The sequence below is a fragment of the Typopeltis vanoorti genome, chromosome 23, assembly GCF_054136105.1.
Source record: "Typopeltis vanoorti isolate ZY-2024b chromosome 23, IOZ_Tvanoo_1.0, whole genome shotgun sequence".
Lineage (NCBI taxonomy): Eukaryota > Metazoa > Arthropoda > Arachnida > Uropygi > Thelyphonidae > Typopeltis > Typopeltis vanoorti.
The window spans coordinates 65,046,008-65,067,239 of record NC_143571.1 but is presented as its reverse complement, the minus strand read 5'-3'; the positions used below and the strand labels follow the sequence as shown (position 1 = coordinate 65,067,239).

Genomic DNA, 21,232 nt, shown 5'->3' with positions numbered 1-21,232 from the left:
TGTCCATGTGTTTTAGGAGTATCATCATCAAATTCCTGATGCATACACTCAAGGACAGAGGATGTACAGGATGTTATCTAGTACTTTGTGATAAGTTTACATTATTACTAACTTCCTGTCATCAATTTTCTTCCAGATTAGTCTTTTGTCAGGACTCCAAATAGTGTCAGATATTGCAGTCTTCTAAGCCATTGTAGCTGCATCCATCCAACTGGATTTTGGTCTTAATATGGATTTTTTTTTCTTCTGTCATCAAACACCTGTTTTACCAACCTTTCCTCTCCATTTCTGTTTATGCGACTGTACCAAATGAAATTAGCTCATCTGAATGTAAACAATGTCAAGTTAATATCTTCATTTGTATTGTTTTTTTAACAACTTTAATTTCTAATCCAGCTTTCAGATCAGTAAGGGAAAATTGATTTAATACTATTTTGTATACATCTAGTTTAGCGTTGACTGATTTCTCTCTTATTCCATATAACATTATTCAGTTGACTGTGTTGGATTCTGAATATATAGAGATTTAAATAATAATTATTTGTTTCAGAATCCAACATAATCTTCTATCACAAGGGCTAGACTTGTAAATATTATTTAATGTAAACAACTTATTTTACAATTTAATATTCATATAACTACCTTTAATTGTATCTAATATTTAATTAATTAATCAGATATACGTATTAATAATGAAAAGACTGTATTAAATATTATTAAGCTATTTTATTTATTACTATGTTAATATTATAAGAATTTGTATTTGATATTTTAACTGCGCATTAATTGAAATGTAAATATTCTCTATTTATTCCTATTTGTAGAAATTTAACGTTATGTAATAGCTCAATTTTATTATGTTTTGTTTTGTTGTCATGGAAACGTATGTTAGATAGCTTGCACGTGTTGGAACACCACGTGAGGAGAAGGTTTATTGAAAAGAGTTTTTAGAAAGAAATCACAAGAATAATTTAGGTGGGAAGAACGGATATATAAGCGATGAACGCTGAAATTATAATTTAATTAAGAGAGATTAGATAAATTAAGAGAGAGAGAAAGGAGAGGATTGGCATTAGGTTGGAATCGGAGCATTCGGGAATCACAGTGCGATAATAGCGAGTCGGCAAGTCACTCAAGCAGCTAATAAAGTCTACTAGTCAAGAAGCAGTTAGCTAATAAGTTGTAGAATAACAATTATAGCTATGGAAAACAGCTGAGAGACTATTAATTAGACTAGCGATACTTGAATTGAGATATAATTTCAGGGCCGACCTGTCAAGGACACACACTTGAAATAAAGCATCGAGTAACTAGAGAATAGTAGAGGCTGTAAAATTGAAATTTACCGTTAGCTGTTTTTAGAATTATAGTGTCTAAAGAATTAATTGAATGCCGGAAGAGTGAACAACTGTGCATATAAAACCTCAATTTAAGGAATTATTGTGTTGCCTTATTTCATGAGTGATCAGTAGTACTTTATGCAACAATGTTTGTTTATGTGTATTGTGACCGATGATTAATTCATTTATTGCTTAGAAGAATTATTTTAATGAGTTTGCCGTTTACTGTTTAAAGTGTTTACAGTTATAAAAAGTGTATATGTATAAGCGGATGAAGATAGAAGATTATCGGTAAGATTATTCCAACCATTAATATTCCTATACAGAGAAGTGTGAGAGTTTCATCCTAGAATTTCCTTATACTAACAGTAACTATTGAGAAAGTTAGCTAAAGTGTAAAATTAAAAGTGTTTGTTTGTGAAATGGTGTGTTATTCCAAATTTTATTTTATTTGGAACTTAAGGAACTGCAAGAAGACTGTACTAGAGATAACAGATTTACCATTGTAAATCTGTTATCTGTTACCATGATTTTAAAATTAAATGTTTGTTTTTGTTAATCAAAGGATGTATTTTGCCTGAATCTCTTTTACTGCACCATTCATAAAATATTCGAACCAAAGCGGGTAAATTAAGTAAGTTAAATATTCTTGGCCAGTATATATATAATAACAACATATAAAGGAAGGGTAGTTGAGAGTTGGTTTATCTTCAATTCTTGAACTAATTCAGATATAAAATGGCACAGTCTTTAAATATAAATTTTCTTTATATTTGAATTAGAAATCAACTTACAACTTATCGATTAGTTAAGAACATTGTAATAGTAATTATGTCGGATCCAAAGTATAGATTGAGAAGAAGTAGGATCCAACAACTGTTCACCTTATCAGCATTGCTAATTTTGTTGTCTGCACACACACACACACATCTCTCTCTCTCTCTCTCTCTCTCTCTGCTTGGAAAGAAGTCAAAGGACACCATAGTGTTAGGAACAAACAGCCATGGTGTCCATCTTAATAAGATGTAGAACCTGCTTTCACTACGTTGACTGCAGCAATCCTATAGCAGGACGTTTGGACCATTCTTCCTGTAGGCATATAACTAAGTCCTGGACTATTGTGTGTGTGTGGGGGGGGAGGGGGGGCAGATGTCACTTGACCTCACCCAATATGCCGGTTCATCCTACAGATGTTTAATAGGGATGAGATCAGGGCTCTGTAGAGGCCAGTCAACTGTGGTGATGTTCATGTCCACAAACCATGTGGGTTACAGCAGCAACCTTATGACACAGTGCATTGTCTTGCTGAACAAGACAACAGTAGGTTCTATGGAAATGCCACAAAGCAGGAAGCACTGCTTTGTCCAGAATGTTCAGATATCTCTCAGAGTCCAGTGTTCATGGCACCAGAAAAAACAGGACCATACCATCACACTATGACCACCTCTGAATTTCATAGTTGGGGTTACATACTCTGGTAAGAGACATTCACTGGGCATCCTCCACATCCACACCATCCATCTGCTCAGTAGAGGGTGTAATGTGATTCATTGCTCCATAACACGAATTTTCAAGCTTTCACTTCTCACTGTACATTCTCTTTGCTCCGCTGAAGATGATGTTACATGTTGGTTCGAATAATGTGGGACTTGCATATTTTGATCTTTGCATGGAAAGCCATGTTGTGAATCTCTGTTCTGAATGTTTTTGTACAGATTCATGTTCCATTCAATGCTCAGAACTCTGCATTCAGTGTGTTGGCCAATGAATGGCAGTTTTACATATTATCCTTCGTTGCACCCTATGGTACTTTCAGTGAGTGTGGTGGGTCATCCACTGTGAGTAGCACTTGCAGTTGACTCCTGTGCTTCCATCTCAGTATGATATCACGGATTGTTGACCTGTGATGGCCTAATTTGTCAACAATTTGCCAAACAGGAGGCCTGCAACATGGCATCCTATCACAACACCTCTTTCAAACTCCAGTTCCCTTCTCGATGCATATTTTATATGGACAGTTGCAATGACTTGGGAGCACCATATTCCTCCAATTTATACTGGCTACAAACATGACTCCCTACATGACATAATGCACCTTGCCTATGGGGATGTCCATTGACTTCTTTCCAAGCAGCATATATATATATATATATATATATATATATATATATATAGACATTAAATGATATTACTAGGATGGTAAATGTGTTATTTTTTTCTTGACAAGGTATAGCATTCTTTGAAACTAGGAAAATTTACAATGTTCAATAATTTAGGATTCAGCATGAAAACTGTTTTTAAATTGAATAAAAATTTATTATAAAATGTTACCAGAAATCTATAAGTGCCTATTTGAGTTGTGCTGACTTTCAGATATTGAGTTTGTGCTTTCAGCTGCTGTATACAAGATATCACCCCTTTTTCATTTGGTGCAATGCTATTTAAGATCCAAGTAACAGTTATCAATATGTATATGTCCAAGTAAAATAGTCATAGACAAATTCCATCATAAAATATACTGTCACTTTTTTGCTAATAGTCTTTCTTTTTTTTTTTTTATTTTAGCTCAGAAGAAGGATTATGAAATGGAAACTACAAAGTAAGGAACTGTATAATATAGTATTCTCATTTGTCACAAAAGATAAAATAACAGGGAACAGGGTCTCCTGTTATTTTATATGTAAAAGAAACGGACTGCTTTTTATGCATGATACAAAGTAAAAAAAAACTTAGGCTGTCATTTTATTTTATTGTTGAAGTATATTTTTGATATCATCTAGATCAGTGTTCCCAAAGTGTGGTACACATACCCATGGTACGCAAAAGGTCTTTAGGGGGTATAGAGCCAGTTTTTTTTTTAAATTCATATAGTTCAAACTATGTGGTTTGACCTCTGTGCTAAATTTTGAGAATCGTTTTTATCCTAAATTGTAATGATCCTCAGTGATTGTTTCACTACTCATGCATATATATATACTGAGTTTTCTGCACTTGTGAACCTCACAACAGCAAAAATGAAAAAAATAAAACTCTGTTCTTGACCTGGCCCTCATGTATGGTGGCTAAAAGTGAAAAATATAGAACCAGATTTCACCAAATTAACTTCTTTCCAATGTAAACAGTTTCATTTGTCTCATTAAACTTTTTTTATTATTGAAAATTTAAATTTCATAACTTCTTGTCTCTACTACATGTATATGTATTGGATTTTGTAAAATATTAAAAATGTATTTAATATTTTTAAAAAAATTGTTTCACATGCTTATAATTTGTGCAGTTTTCCGTGGAGTTTACTGCAATGACTTGTTTTATTTTGTAGTGGTTTGCAGAGTGCAATTTTTTTATGTGCATCATAAGGCACAGATATATGTCATTCATTCAATCAGTGTACACTAATTTGGTGTGCTCTTTCTCTGTGACTTTGAACCCTTTTTAAATGTCAGTTGAATCTGGCAATTCAAGCTTGTTTATGTTACAAATTTAAACTCGTTCAAAGGAATCAGAAGAATCTCATAAGATATGTGTGATTTGGAAAAAATGTGGTAGCAGAACGTACTGTGCAGAAATGGTTTAAAAATTTATTTCTGGTGATCAATCACTTGATGATGCACCACATTCAGGAAGACCCTCCATTATTGATAATGAATTACGTGCTCTGTTGAAAATAATTCAAGAACTTTCACAAATGTTTAACAAGAGTGGTGAAACAATTTGTTAGCAGTTGCATCAACTGGGAAAATCATGGAAGCTAAGGAAATGGGTCCCACATGCATTATCAGATGACAATAAACTTCAGAGGCTATCAATTTGTTCTTCACTTCTTTCACTTCATAAAAATGAGCTGTTTTTGAATTACTTGCTCACTTGTGATAAAAAATGGATCTTGTACTCTAATGGGAAGCGAACTTATCACTGGCTGTCACCAAATGATCCTGTATTGTACTTCAAAGGAACTGCTTCATCGGCAGAAGACTTTGCGTGTGTAGACTGGAGATAGTATTGTCCACTACGAGTTTCTCGCTGCAGGCCAAACAAATATGGCCAAGATCAACTTGATGCAACTCAAGCATGTGCAGTATGCATGACTTCAGAAACAGCCAGGACTGGTTAATTCAAAGAAAGTGCTATTCTTGCAGGACAACATGAAACCTCATATTGTAAAACTCATCCGTGAGAAGATTTGTGCTTTAGGATGGGAGACGCTCTCTCATCCTCCGTATTCTCTTGACATTTCTCCAAGTGATTGTCACCTTTTTTTTTTTTTTTTTTTTTTTGCGTTAGACAATCACATGTGAAATAGACAGTTCCACAATAAAACAGAGATTGAAGTAGAAGTTGCTAGGTTTATTACTTCTAAAGACAAAACATTTTATAAAAACAGAATATCCAAACTTATATCTTGTTGGGAAAGGGGTGTAGATTGTGAAGGTGCTTATTTTAATAAATAAAACATTTTATGAAAATTTCTGCAGTTGTTTAATTTTTATTATAGAAAACCGCTTGGGGAAACACTGATCTAGATGGACCAATTATTATAATGATATTATCATAATTTCACATGCAATAACTTTTGAGCTATTTACCATGGAGGCTTCATTTTTCAATTTAAAATGTTCAGTTTTTAAGTCCAATACACATGAAAGATGTTTGTATTTAGATCAAAAGTGTGAATGATATCTTTTGGCCATTAAATTCATTAAATTATACATTAAGTTAGGTATGAGTAGTTAATATCAAACTACACTAAAATCATGAGATCTGTATTCAGCAGTGTCTGGCATATTTCTGAAAGATAAGATCTTTAACATTTTGAAATTTATAATTATGTTCTTCTTCTGTTTCTTGTGTCATATGATGATTTGAGTCCCCTATGTACAAATCTATGTGCCATTTCTGTCATATCTCTGAAGTTTGATAATTGTGACCTTTCCTTCAAAGACTGTAGCAAAGTTCCTTTTGGTCTACTTCTTGACCGTCTTCCTCCAATGATTCCATTCAAGACTATATTTGGTAATCTTTGCATGGACATTCTCTGGAGGTGTCCAAACCATCTTAATTATTGTTTAAGAATTATAGTTTAGAATTATAGTTAATTATAGAATTATAGTTAAGAATTGAAGTTTAGGGGGCACATTGCAAAAGTAACTAAAACAGCTCACCAAATCACTTGGCTTATGAAAAATACTCTAACATGCAGAGAGAAACAAGTTGTTGTTCCTCTGTATCGAGCCTTGATAAGACCCCATCTGGACTTCTGTGCTCAGTTATGGGCACCTGGGTTTCTTCGTGATGGGGAGGAAGTGGAGAGGGTCCAGAGACGAGTGACCAAGATGATAACAGGTCTGTGGAATGAACCTTATGAGAATAGGTTGAGGATTTGTGGGTTGCAGAAATTGGACGATAGGCGAAGGAGGGGTGATATGATTGAGACATTCAAATTACTGAAGGGTTTTTATAAGATTGATCCAGAAGATATTTTTGAAAATATGACTGGTGGTGGGAGGACTAGGGGCCATGCATGGAAGCTGGGCAAGAGCGTGATTGACAAGGGTGTTAGAGCTAGGTTTTTTACTTGGAGAGTGGTGAATGAGTGGAATAAGCTTCCAGAGTCTGTTGTGGGTGCTACGACCGTGAATGAGTTCAAGGCAAGATATGATAGATACTGTGTGAATGTTGAATAGTTGTTCCAGACATGATGTTAGGGCCTCCCTCGATGAGTCTGTCGACTCCTTGGAGTTTCCTGGAACAATAATAATAATAATAATAATTGACTTGCTCATTTGTTTTGTGTTCTGATCAGTGAGTCTTATTTATTTTTCATAAGTATTTCATTTCGAATGCTTTGATTTTCTGTATTTCTTTCTGATTGAGTGTCAACGTCTTGGTTCCATACATTGCTGTAGATATAATGATGGTTTCATATAGTTTTAATTTGAGGCTTTTTGAAATGCTGTTATTTTTCCATATTTTGTTTAATTTATTCATATTAGACCATCCTTTGTTAAATCTGTATTTTACTATTTCTGTGTTGTTGAGGTTGAGTAATGAGACTGCCAAGATATGTAAATTGCTTTTCTTGCTCAAGTATGTGATTTTCTAAGTTTATTCACATTTTTTCCTTAACTCTTCCTATTTTCATTGTTTTAGATTTGCTTGGATTGATTTTCATTCCAAAACTTTTGTATTCTTCATTTAAATTTTTTATTGTTTTTTCCAGTTGTTCTTTAGATTCTGCAAGAATAATAATATCAGCTTCATATTTGATGTAGTTGATATTTGTGCCATTTATTTGTAGACCTGGTTCTTCAGCTATGGATTTGCATATTTCTTTGAGATAGTTAATAAATAAATTTGGTGAGAGTGGGTACGCCTGTATGACTTTTTTTTCCTACTTTCTAATTTATCTGTTTTTATTTTATTAAATTTGAGAGTTGCTCCATCTTCATTTTTTTTTTTTAATGATGCATCCAAATAAGTCACAAGGAGTTCCGTGAAGTGATTAGGTGTTACGGAAGTTATTTTAGGTTGGAGAAATTATTATTATTATTATTTTATTGGATAAAAACACATATTTTGTTCAGTTTATAGCTGAACACACAGGCTAGCAAAATCCACTTGCCACAGGAAAGTGGGCAAGCATATTTGTTGAGCCTGTCTTCAAATTCCTGATATCTTACTCTCATGGATATACAGGATATTATGATTGTACAACATGAAAAGTTTACATCATTACTAGCTTTCTATTGACAGTTTTCCTCCAAATTAATGTGGCATCTGTCAGGACTCCAGTATTTTCAGATATTATATTTCAATCTTCTAAAGGCACTCCTTACTCTGTCAATCTACCTAGATCTTTGTCTTCCTCTGGTTCTTTTCCCATTATACTGGCAAAAAACACTTGTTTTGCTCACCATTCTTTAAGTAACTGTACCACCTGAGATTAGTCCTTCTCACACATTCCTGAATGCTAACAAGATTTTTTGTTTTATTTCTTACCTAACTCAGATGATCTATAAGTTAAAATTGGTTGGAACACTGTTTTTGGGTTTCTTTATTTCTTTATTTATTTTTTATTTGCAGTGCCAGGCCTAAAGCTGTAACACCTCCATATTATCCAGATGGTGTACTTAATAAAGGATTAGATGGTACAGTAGATGATATCACAAAACCAGGTATCTATACTACTAATACATCTGGTATTAATGGAGGAATGAATGGGCATATTCCAACAGGAAGTCATGTTCCTAGTGGTATGTATTTTCTTGTCTTGAATTAAAAGTCTGAGATTATTTTATGCTGTTATAGGCAAATATTGAGATAGCATTAAAAAAAAAAAAACTTATTACAAAGTAGGCATGTATGTTTATCACTAAAAACAAGTGTGCTTGTTTGATCATCTTAAACATATATTGGTAGACCCATGATTTTAGGACATAACAGCACTCTAACCTTTTGTGGATGGGAGACAATAAGAATTATTTTCTTTTCTAATGTTTTGTTTGACATGAGACTTTTGATTTGGCAATATTGTAAAGTTAATATTACCAACCTGAAACTACTATATAGTATAGATCTCATCAGATCATGTTGATATAACGTTCATTTAGACAGATTTACACTATTTATATGGATATAGATTATATTGCTGTTATCTCTTTTTTTTAATTGGGTCTCTTGCCAGTGAGTGCTCTAAAACTTTACTGAAACAGGCTGTCTGCAAAATGGAAAGCCTTAGTCCTGGTGAAATAGAAGCATATTTTTAGACAGCAGGTATTCAAGCAACATAAACAGATATTGTTTGAATGTTTGCATGATGAAAATTACCATGGAAGATATTCTTTTGGACTTAAACTTTTGTTTGCCCTTGATGTGTTGAGTTTTGATATAAAATATAATTTTTAAAGTATTATTAAGTTAATCTTCAAATGAAGATTAACTTAATAATACTTTAAAAATTATATTTTATGTTTGATATATAGCATTTGGTTAGTTTTTGTTTGTGCATGCAATTCTGACATTTGCACCATTTGAAAATTAATTTTTTTTTTATTCTGAGTGATTATAACTTGAACAAAAAAATAAAAATAAATAAATAAATAAAATAAATCTGAAACTAAGTTGCAAATCAATTTGCACACAGATTTGCATCCCGGGATCTCTCTCTCTCTCTCTGTCTCTTCTCCCTGAAGAATTGATCTCTCTATTTAACTCATTGAGAGATCAAGTCTTCAGAGGTGTATTTATAATCATATTCAACCTAAAATCAATATAACTTAGCTAACATATACTTCAGATCACAACTTGGAACAGTATGAAAATCACTTTTTCTGCTTGGCCTCCTTTTAGTTATCTTTTATGGATAGACTTTAGGATTTTGGTTCTCTTGCTTCCAAGAGAACTTTCATTTTTCTCTCTCTCTCTCAAATTCACACAGGAGGAAAACTAACACAGAATTCCTCCTTCATAAATGATAGCAACATAAATCAATTGAATGCTTTCTACATTTTAAATCACAGAATACTGAACACAACACATCTTATCTTCATCCAAAGCACTTGAATAACTTAATTCACTTTCTGTATGAAAGTCACATCAAACTTCATTGAATAAAATACTAAAGCTATGTCAACAGTTTCAAATCACCCTTCAGAACTGAGTATCTTAAATAAAACAAGCTCATGACTCAGAAATTTTATGCCAGGCCTAATTCTATGTGAACTAGAAAGCAAAAAAAAATTTTTCATTTTTAATGGAATAAATCTTTATATAGGCTTATGCCCACAGTAAATTTCACATCTTTTTTTAAAGAATTCACTCTCACTCTTCCATTTCTAACTTTTCTTCTAATATCTGTAGAATCTTTAGATATTGAAGATACAAAAAACACCAGTTCTGTTTTCCATTTTCTTTCTTCTCTGGAATAGTTTATCCTTTGTGATACCCATTAACCTTCTTTCATTTTTGTGTATACTTGGCAATACAGCAAGGCAACTTCTCCTTCACTTAATCATTTTGCACCACCTACTGCTATTTCTGGTTTCAGTGCTTTGCTAGACACAGTTCTTTTCATAGTACATTCATCAATTTTCACTTTGCAGTGAAAGTAGCAGGAAGAGATCTACACATGCTTTTAAGGAATGCTGGTGGGATTTCTGACCTAATGTTCATTTTCACCTTCTTGTAATATACCATGTTAATAGGCTCTGCTTGGATACTGAATAAGGATGGACTAGCAATTGGGGATTTAGCCAACCAATTTCCATTCTGTATTGGCTTAAACCAAAAGACAATGATGGCACAAGATAAAATGTCATGCTGGCTGGAGTATTGTCTGGTTAAACAAGCCATTACTGTTTTTTATCAGTGAATCCAGGTAGGAAAGTGAAAAGTTAGTTACTGGAGTAAACTTCAACTCAACATCAGCAGAACTTCTGATCAATAATTTTCCTCTCCAAATTAATCCTGAATATCTTGTATTTGTTATTTAGTAATGGTATGACTTTTTCATGTAGTATTATAATAATTATCTTGTATCTCCCCCCCCCCCCCAAGGGTACATATCAGGAATTTGATGATGAGATATTCAGGCAATAATGATCAGGGGAAGGACGAAGTAGCTATAGTATTCAGCACTAAACATGAGGATAATCTTGAATGGTAGGAACTGTCAAGTAGATTGATGCTGCAAACAGATATCAAAAATTTGACAATGAGGCTTATTTGTGCAAGTGTTTTCCACAGAAGATTCTACTAAGGAAGAAAGGGGTTTTTGAGTCATGAAGGTCAGAAGGTCAAATTCAGGTGATTGGACTAGAGCTCTAATAGTACCAATCTATGAAAAAGGGAAATAAAACAGATGTGAGAATTACAGAAGAATTTCCTTACTGTGTGTTATAGGTAAGAAACTTGGAGAAGAACAAGCTAGCTTTAGGTCAAATAGACCTTGTCAGGATCAGATTTCCACTTTATGACAAATAGTTGAGAATTCATGGGAATATGAAAAATAATTTGTGTTTAAGTTTTATATATCTGGAAAGGCATATGACAAGGTGTCAAGAGAAAACTTGTCCAAAATATAGTTGTCAGAAGATGTAGTGTGTAAACAGAATATTGTATTGAGCAACATGTAATTTGTATTTTGGAAGTTTATTTTTCACTTGGTTATACTATAATAAATTTAATTTAATCCTTTATCCAAGTGTAAGCAAACAAAGTTTGAGCCTGAAAATATCTTCAGGACTAGGGTAAGGTAGTGCAACTCCGAGCAAAGGTGGACCAAGCTCTCATCACTCCTTGTCTCAACATCTCCCATAACTCCCATAATGCAAAGCACATCTCCTTGTGGACATGTATACTGCTATGCATTAAGGGAAGGGCCACTACCCAGACCGGTTTCAACCTTTATTGAGGTGTATTTAAGTAAAGATCTCTCTAAAAATTAGATGATCCCAAAAGATTGTTCCACTCAGTGACAGGCTCACCCTGTCACCAAGAAGAACTTCTCAGCATTGGCTCTACCCAGTGGCAGGCTCACCCCACCACCAGACAGAGCCATAATCTCAGCGGTGGCTCTACTCAGAGATAGGCAAAAACCTACCCTAAGCAGAGCCTCTCGTATATATTTATCCAGCAGAAGCAATAGGAGAGGTCATATTTATCTATAGGAGTTGCCAACAGGTGTACCACCTTTTTATTGAATTACTCTGGATTTAGAGAAAGATGTTGGAAGTTTATTTTTCACTTGGTTAGACTATAATAAATTTAGTTTAATCCTTTATCCAAGTGTAAGCAAACAAAGTTTGCTCCTCAAAATATCTTCAGGACTGGGATAAGGTAGTGCAACACCAGGAAACTCTGAGCAAAGGTGGACCAAGCTCTCATCACTCCTTGTCCCAGTATCTCCCATAATGCAAAGCACATCTCCTTGCACACCCAAACATGTATACTGCTATGCATTAAGGGAAGGGCCACTACCCAGACCAGTTTCAACCTTTATTGAGGTCTCGTCAGTGGGAGGCAGACCCAAACATGGAGACACTAAGGCTGAATATTTCAGCTATTTAGGCATAATTTTAGTGAAAGTGGGGAAACTAAATATGCAAATAGACAATTGAACAAGCAAAGCTGTTATGGTGAGTATACAAGTAAATGTAAATAACTTTATATGGAATAAGAGAAATCAGTAAAACATTGTAGTAGCTGTATACAATACTGTATATTTTAGCAATCTTGTATACAAATAAGTTAATATTGTGCCAATATTGACTTAAGGATCTAAGACCTGGTTAGAAGTAAAACAGTTAATCAAAGACATGATAATTCTAAAAAAAAAATAGGAAGTGAACAGATACCATCGGTGGCATCTGTTCATTATTTATTATTTATTCATTATTTATTCAGGTTATTTTATGTGGAAAAGGAAACAAATAGTATATCTGTATATTCTTCACACATACTAACAGCTGCATGAGACTACTTTACAACTCCACCCCCCCCCCCACACACACAAACACACCAGCCAATTACTATATGGAATTCCTGGAAAACCTAATATTTAACATAGCTACACATAAACTAACAGTTTGGCTATGCTATGTAGATGATGTTTTTGCTATTCAGCCTCCTGGCCTGTACACATCAGATAAGTTTCTAGTACATTTATATAATCAAATCCAAAAATACATTTCGCCATAGAAAAGAAGCCCTCTCCTATTATTAGACAAACTAGCAACAATACTACCAAATGGTGTGTTATCCTTCTCTCTTTATAGAAAACCCAAACATTTGGCATTGTACTTACATAAGCAATCACACCACCACCATCTACCCCAACAGTATTGCATCTTCAAAACACACGGACATTATTTATTTTAATGACACAACCCTGGAAACTGAACTCAGGTACCTTTACAACACTTTTAGCCAGTGGCTACAACCCTCATAAAATAAACAAAAAAAAGTCTGTTGACTCCATGGAGGTACCAAATAATAATATAAAACTATTCTCATCCTGTATGTTCAAGGTATATATATATATGTGTGTGTGTGTGTGTGTGTGTGTGTGTGTGTGTGTGTGTGTGTGTGTGTGTGTGTGTGTGAAAAGATAGCTAAATTTCTCTATAAATATAATATCCAAACCACATTCAACTAGCTTTCATCTGTTCTCCTAAGGATGAACTTCATCCTCTTGCTCATCCTGAAGTGTTTAAAGTTCCCTGTGTCTGCAGCTTGGCTTACTTTGGACAGACTGGTAGATCACTTAATATCCACTGTGATGAACACAAGAACTACATCAACAATCATCAATACAAGACTGGCAGACTATGCTCTAAATATTCTTTCGCAGATTAAATTGAAGAAGACGACTATGCTACACAGAAGGTGCTACAGGTCTGGGAAGACTGTTTTTGGAATCAGCATCAGCTGTGAACCACTCCCCTAACCTCAACAAATATAACTGTATCATTTTGCCAAAGACTTGGGACAGTCATTCTAATACCACAATAGCACAAACTTCTCAATTGTCCTACAATCCATTTAATTTCCAGTGAAATATTAGCAAGTTCAATAAATTAGTATAAATTAGTTAAATATTGTTTATACTGTGAAGCACTGTTATGAATAACCTGCCAACATGTAAATCATTCTATACATATGTTAGAATTCTTTTAAATGGAGTATAAATACAAATATGTCTATGCATTAATTAAAAAACTAATTAATAGTTCAAGATAAGAATCTCCTAGACTTTTGCCATGGTTAACTCATTGTTCTGATTTAGACTGGGGTAATGTAGTATGATCTCTGAACTGATAGTACTTCTCTGGCATGCCATGTTAATAACAGTTAATTTCAAAAGTACCTCTTAGTAATATTTTGGATGGGTGAATTATGCATTCTGTAATGTTTATGTGTATACTTTTCCTATGCCATGGTGAGATTTTAACTCATAGCCTGTAAGTAGAGATCAAAGAGGCTATCTCTCTTAGTAATATTTTGGATGGGTGAATTATGCATTCTGTAATGTTTATGTGTATACTTTTCCTATGCGTGAGATTTTAACTCATAGCCTGTAAGTAGAGATCAAAGAGGCTATCTGCTCTATTAATAAGGTTGGCATGTACTCAATAATCAGTTTGTCATTTGTATACATAAAATGGTAACACTGATATAAGTTCATAAATTTTTTTTTTTTTAAATTTCTTTTATAGGAATGATATTTACTCCTGAAAGAGATCCCAGTCATTGTGGAGTTTTAGATAATCCTTCAGAGCCATGGCTGAAATCTCCAACAGATCTTCCTTCAGATGGTTCCTATCAGCCTTATGATGCTGGCTTGCCTAATGGTTATTTTTACCCAGAAGACTACCAGCCTCTTACCGAAGAAATGATGAATATGAAAAACAGAGAACATCTTCGTGAGTATACATATTGTGGAAGATATTTAGGATTAATCCAACTAATATCATATGATAATAATGTTTGTAAATATGTGCCAAATAATTCAGGTTGGTAATGTTGACTTAATTCAAAAGCCCAGTATAAAATATTGAAACTATAAAATTAGTGAAGCCCTCAAGTTGTCTCATTTTACAAATGTCTTTGCTTAGATATCACAATATTTTATTAAGAAAGAAAGAATGTGAATGGCATTGATAGTTGCTGTTTAAAAAGTTTCTTTTAAGTAGAACTTGTCCAGTTTATTTAGCTTCTTAATAGCTAGACAATCTACATTTATGCATCTAGCAGAAAAGTAGTGTCTAAATTTTTAGGCAGGTAATTTTATCTTGAAATTTGCAGTCTTGTTATATTTTTAAGTCGTTCTTTATAAGATAATTTCTGATGCATCTTTCATTGACCTAGTATCAGGACCTAAAATTTTGAAGAGCTTTTAATGAAATTTGGTGTTGGAGAGGATTCTATCCTAATCCGTCTTACCCATCTTCCTTTGCTTATTAGGTTCATTGGCCATTTATATATTATGACTAGTTACAGTCAAGTAACTAGTAATAATATATAAACCTAATTTTGGTAATGAAAAGACAGTTTTATCTTGTTACAGTACTGTGTCACTGTGTGTATGGGTTATCTACCCAGCTTGTCAGTTTATTATTATTAATGCATTCCATTATCCAACTGCATATAGTGAACCTGTACCTCACTTCCTTTCCCAATTCTCCTTATGCAGCTCCCTCTTTTCTATGGAAAATCTCTTCCATATTAATCTAGTAACGATCCTTTCCAATTTATCTTTTTTGTTCCTATCCTCCTATTGATGGGCTCTGCAAATGGCTTCCCTTCTATCTGCTTAATGTTCCCCTTCCAGAGACTGAACTGGAAATCACTCGAGTCTTTCTCTGGACTTTCCAGTATATCCTAATTACCATGAAATTCAGCATATGGTAATTCATATGTGGCCTGATCACAGCTTTATAAAATGAAACCCACAACCTCTTTACTTATCATTTTAAGATCCTCCTCATCTTTGGTATTATCCACTGCAGCATCTTCATGGTTTTAGCTGTACAACCCCTGAATTTTGGGTCCTTGCCCACCACTACTTCTAGATCTCTCATCTCTTCCACCTCCTTCAAAATTTTCCAAGTATACTTTGCATCCCATCTTTGCTACCAAATTTCAAAATATCATACTTTGCAACATTAAACTGGTAGCTACTCCCCTATAATAAATTTAGTTTAATCCTTTATCCAAGTGTAAACAAAGTTTGTGTCTGAAAATATCTTCAGGACTGAGATAAGGTGGTACATCCCTTGGTAAATCGCAGCAAAGGTGGACCAAGCTCTCATCACTCCTTGTCTCAGTATCTCCCATAATGCAAAGCACATCTCCTTGAGGATATGTATACTGCTATGCATTAAGGGAAGGGCCACTACCCAGACCAGTTTCGACCTTTATTGAGGTCTTGTCAGTGGGAGGCAGACCCATTATGGGAGATACTGAGACAAGGAGTGATGAGAGCTTGGTCCACCTTTGCTGCGAATTGTATTATACATGCCAAGGGATGTACCACCTTACCTCAGTCCTGAAGATATTTTCAGGCAAAACTTTGTTTGCTTACACTTGAATAAAGGATTAAACTAAATTTATTATAGTCTAACCAAGTGCAAAATGAACTTCCAATAGCTACTCTCCTCATGTGCACACTAACAGTCTGTAAGCACCCCCCTTCCTTAGTGTTCTTCCCAGTTTTGCATTATCTTCAAACAGCTCCATATCTCCAGTTAAATCTGTCACAAACAAACATCATGAACTTACAAATTAAACAATAATGGTTCAATACAGACCCCCCATGCATCACACCACTAGCGACTTTCCTCTTTTGGGATTCCCCCTCTTCACTTCTGTACACAACTTGCTGATACTTGCTTGACTACTGATCACTTTTCCAACTCACTAATGTAGTATTTAACTCCATCTCTTCAAGTTTAGTTACCAGCTTGCTGTGTGGCAATCTATCCTTATTTTGCTGGAAAGAAACCCAAGTTTCCAAGAAGAAACTGTGCAACCTTTATATTGAATAGTTAGTTTTCTCTCAATTGAAAAGTTCTTATAAATCTTTCTCCTTTCAAAGAAGAGATTTGATCCCAGTTTTCTCGCCGAAGGATGTCATATTTTTTTGACTGCACTATCGGGACATTATGATATGTGAGAATTACTGCAAATTATCATGAAAAGATGAAGATTAAGCTACACATTTTTTCTGCTTTTTTATGTCTTTGCTCTTGGGTAATTTAGACCTAGTATCAGCGTCTAATGATTTCAATTAAATTTGGTGTGTGAGAATATTTTAACTCCATATTTGATGAGAAATTTTATATATATATATATATATATAAAAGGGAACTAAAACTAAATTGTGAGATTTTTAGAGGATTTTCCCTACTGAGTTTTTATGCAAGAGTTTTATGCTCTTTTCTTGAAAAAAGCTAAAAAAAAAAAATCATTGAAGGTAATTGGTGGTGAACAAGCTGGGTTCAATCCAATTAGAGATTTTTATTTGGACTGTATTTTTACTTGAGTCAATACCTGTATAATGTAGCCAGAAGAATGACCATGCACTTGGCTGGCAAGACATATGTTTGAACCTCTCTAAGATACTAGGAATATTTATAAGGACTTTTCAACTCAAAATGAGGACATCAGTACCTATTTAGTTGAAAAAAACCCAGATTCAAATTCTATCTAGGAGAGGAAGCATATTCATAAGAGCTTTTCCGTAGTAGGTGATTTAGCTAGTCTCGTAAAGTGGTGACCAGATTTTTCCAGTCACCACTAAATGAGACTTCAAAAGAGAAAAACCATCAAATAACACGCACATTAGCAGACATAGTCAACTATGAAGTTAGCATTAACCATTCTATTGTTACCAAATAAGTGAGGTTATATATATATGTATATATATATCTCCTCCATAATTCACTCCATCCATTTTCGGCAATGCCTTTTGTTTGAAAAGATCTTAGTTCAAATCCAATCTGGGATGCAAAGAACCTTTATAAGGGCTTTTCAACTGAAGGTGAGTTAACTAGTCCCATATTGAGGGAGCTGAGTTTTTATCTGCAGAACAGGCAAACTGGCCAGAATAACACACATAACTGATTGCTATGATATATTATGCAGATAGGATTAACCACCCTATTAGAATATCAATTAGGTTCAAAGAAATCAAGTTACTTGGTAGCCTAACACTCAAGGAAAATAGGGAATGGGATATATATATAAGCCGGGAGATAAAAAATAGAAACATTATTTTAATTAAGTAAACTGCACAACAGTTTTGTCTCCTTAAAAGACTTCTTTGGGTGTATAACGTGAGGGAACTACCAGCAAACATTGCAAAAGAAAAAAAACTTACATTAAAGTGTTAATGTTTGATTGTGTATTAACGAATGTTTGTGTGTATATATATATAAAACAAAGGCCAAGTTATTCGATATAACAGTCTATTGGACATAATCTCTCTCTCTTTCTCTTTCACTGGTAATTTGCTAACCAGGTTTAATAAATTAGAATTAAATTTTTTTTTATTTTTTTTCCAATATGATATCATTTTTGCTTAGCCTCAATCTTTTGTGATACTTATGAGTTTTGAGATTTAACCAATATTAAAGTGTATAAATAATTTAACACAGTTTAGTTTTTTCCCCTCAAATGCTTCTTAAAAGAGCAATTTTTATTTATTTGCTTCTTCTTCTTCTTCTAGCTTCGCAACTCTTTGAGTTTTTTAGCTTGCAAATTATTTATTTGCTATTAATAAATTAATTGTAAATAATCCTAAATAGATTATGCAGCACAATTTCATTAAGATCTTAAATTAAATATGCTCAAAGTTTAAAAATGCTCTAAAATATTCCAAATATTTATTTTTAATATTTTAGATGAATATTAAGCTTTTTTAATTTTTTTTTTTTTTAAATATTACTAATGCTCACTTTTCTTTAAATACAGATTCTCCATATTATGATGTCAGTGGTCTTCCTGATCCTTATGCTATTCCTGATGATGATAAAACTCAGCAAATATCACTCTCCTTTGATGAAAGTCTGGAAAGTGGTTATTCTACACCTAATTCTAGGTCACGACGTGTAATACGAGAAATAATTGTTTGAAAGTGCCACCCTACCTCTATGCCAAAGGAGCTTGTGATGTATCTTGTGTGAAAATATGAAGGAAATCTTGCCCATGTTCTGACTGTACAGACTTCATTTCTTGTTGAAAGGCATTCATTATGAATGCAAAATTTTGGTTTGCAGCAAATCATCTTACAAGGCAAAATGACAAGTTATTCTGAAGGACTGTCAGAAGCTTTACTAGGTTGGAAAATGATATGAAAATCATTTAAGTTGACCATGCTTTGTGGAAGAGTACAACATCCTCAAGTTAAAGTTTACCACAGAACACACAAGTGTATCAACTGGAAGTGTAATAATTGAACATTATAAGGGACCACCACCACTACCAGCAAAAAATAGGCTTGCACAAGGGAACACTAAAGGGGAAAAAAAACACTATTTAATTTTAAAGCTGCCAACTGCCAAGAGAGGAGAAGAGGAAGCAAAGACAAGTCTAATATCCTTTTGGTTGTTCTCTTGTGCATCCTGTACATAGCAAGAAACGTGTAAATATAGCAACTGCTGATGAAGATAAGCCCCAGGTGCTCATTAGCAGAAGAGATATCAACTGTTTAGTCTGACAAAACAGTCCAGATGTGTAAAGCCTCTCTGTATTAAAAGAAATAATGGCCTGAGTGTCTTGGTATTTGTTGGTTAATTGAAAAACATTACCGTCCACTTATAGATCCGACTCTATTTTGGCTAGTTGTTGGCATAGTCTTTTTAAGGTACTGGAGTCCTGGATTAAGAATATGCCCATTAAATTTGGTATTAAAAGTATGTTGCATTTATGAGTTGTTGAAAGCCTGAAGGTTAAAAGAGCTCTTATGAAACTCGTTATGAATGTTAGTGTGCAGAATTAAATCCAAAAAAAAAAGCAGCTGTGTAAAAGATGCCGTCCTTTGCAAGCATATTGCAAACACCTATTATAAACATTGCGACTGTCAGCATATCAACACAAGTATGTAGTTGGTTCAAGTTTAAACTACATAATTTAGACTACAGCAATGACCAAAATTGTGCATTGTGTGTAAATATTTAATAAATAAAAAAAGAGCATCCTTTTGCCAAAATATGCATCAAAATTCACCTAAAATGAGTTTTTAATAGCTTTGATGTTATTAATTACAAATGATTGCTCAAATGCACAAAGCTTATATAATACTGAGTGCTTTAAATTGATTTGTGTTTTCTATAAGTTTTATCTTTATGTTTATAGATAATGAAAAGAAGATTCTCTACTGAAAATTTTATTTTTTATCATAAAGGTGGTCTCATACGTTTGAGTGTAACCTTCATACAGAGTTCTGCCATTCTTTAGATAATTAGCATTTGTGTTCAGACTTTAAAACACAGCATCTGTGTACATACATTTCTCACAACATGTGTAAAGAAACTTCTTGCTTGTACAATACTTTTGTCTGTGTTTGTTTGAATAAAGATATTTCTTTTTTAAAAGATTGTTATATATTTTTTTGTACATCAAAAAATTAGTAAAATAGAACTTGAAATTAGTAAACTTGAAAATTTTAACATAAGTGAGTGACACTTAACCAGTGTCAATAAAAGTTGTGGTATTATTTCTATATACATATTTGCAGAAATCTTTTAGCTGTTTTTTACATTTTAAAATTCATAAATTTATTATAATATTTATATTTAAATTTTAAGTTTAAAATTATAAATTTATACTTCACTATTAATATTGTGGTCTGGTTGGGTAGATTGGTTGGAATTATGGCCAATGTGGTTAAGCCATGAGACCCCTCATAACAATTAACAGAATCCATTAATTATGTTCTTTGGAGAATTTGACTGTTTCTGTGAAATGAAAAAACTCTTGCTTCTGGCAGGGTTATGTGAGAAATTTAATGTGTAATTTATTATGTACTAGAATGTTTTAAAATTGAACTTTTATTACTAGTTAAATACTATCTAGTACATACAGGGATCTGACATATTCAATTAAAATCAAATCTGTACAACAAATTGGCATATTTTAACTGTTGGTGTTGGTAAATTTAATTATTGTACTGAATTTTTATTACAAATTGATATGCATGTGCTCTTACCAACTTTTTCAATACCTTAACCATATCAGTGATACTGATTAATCTGTAAATGGTCATTTCATTTCCAGCTCCATGCTTGTATGATGGAAATATCTTGTCCCCCCATTCATTAAGACACTTTCTTTTCACATTCCCTAGGTTCTGAAGGAGAGCCTGGAAAAAATTTGCATTAAATAATACTGACAAG

The 21,232-nt window shown here is 33.5% G+C and overlaps 1 protein-coding gene across 1 annotated transcript in view; it reads left to right on the top strand.

Annotated features, from left to right (window-relative positions):
• Positions 1 to 20,431, top strand: part of LOC150093920 (cell adhesion molecule Dscam1-like) — a 418,036-nt gene extending 397,605 nt beyond the window's left edge. The window contains exons 14-17 of the mRNA XM_090412761.1: positions 3,906 to 3,939; positions 8,421 to 8,590; positions 14,552 to 14,758; positions 18,810 to 20,431. Of these exons, the coding sequence (XP_090268887.1) occupies positions 3,906 to 3,939; positions 8,421 to 8,590; positions 14,552 to 14,758; positions 18,810 to 18,970 (572 nt within the window). The 3' untranslated portion in view covers positions 18,971 to 20,431. The remainder of the gene's footprint in view (positions 1 to 3,905; positions 3,940 to 8,420; positions 8,591 to 14,551; positions 14,759 to 18,809) is intronic.
• The last annotated feature ends 801 nt before the right edge of the window (positions 20,432 to 21,232 follow it).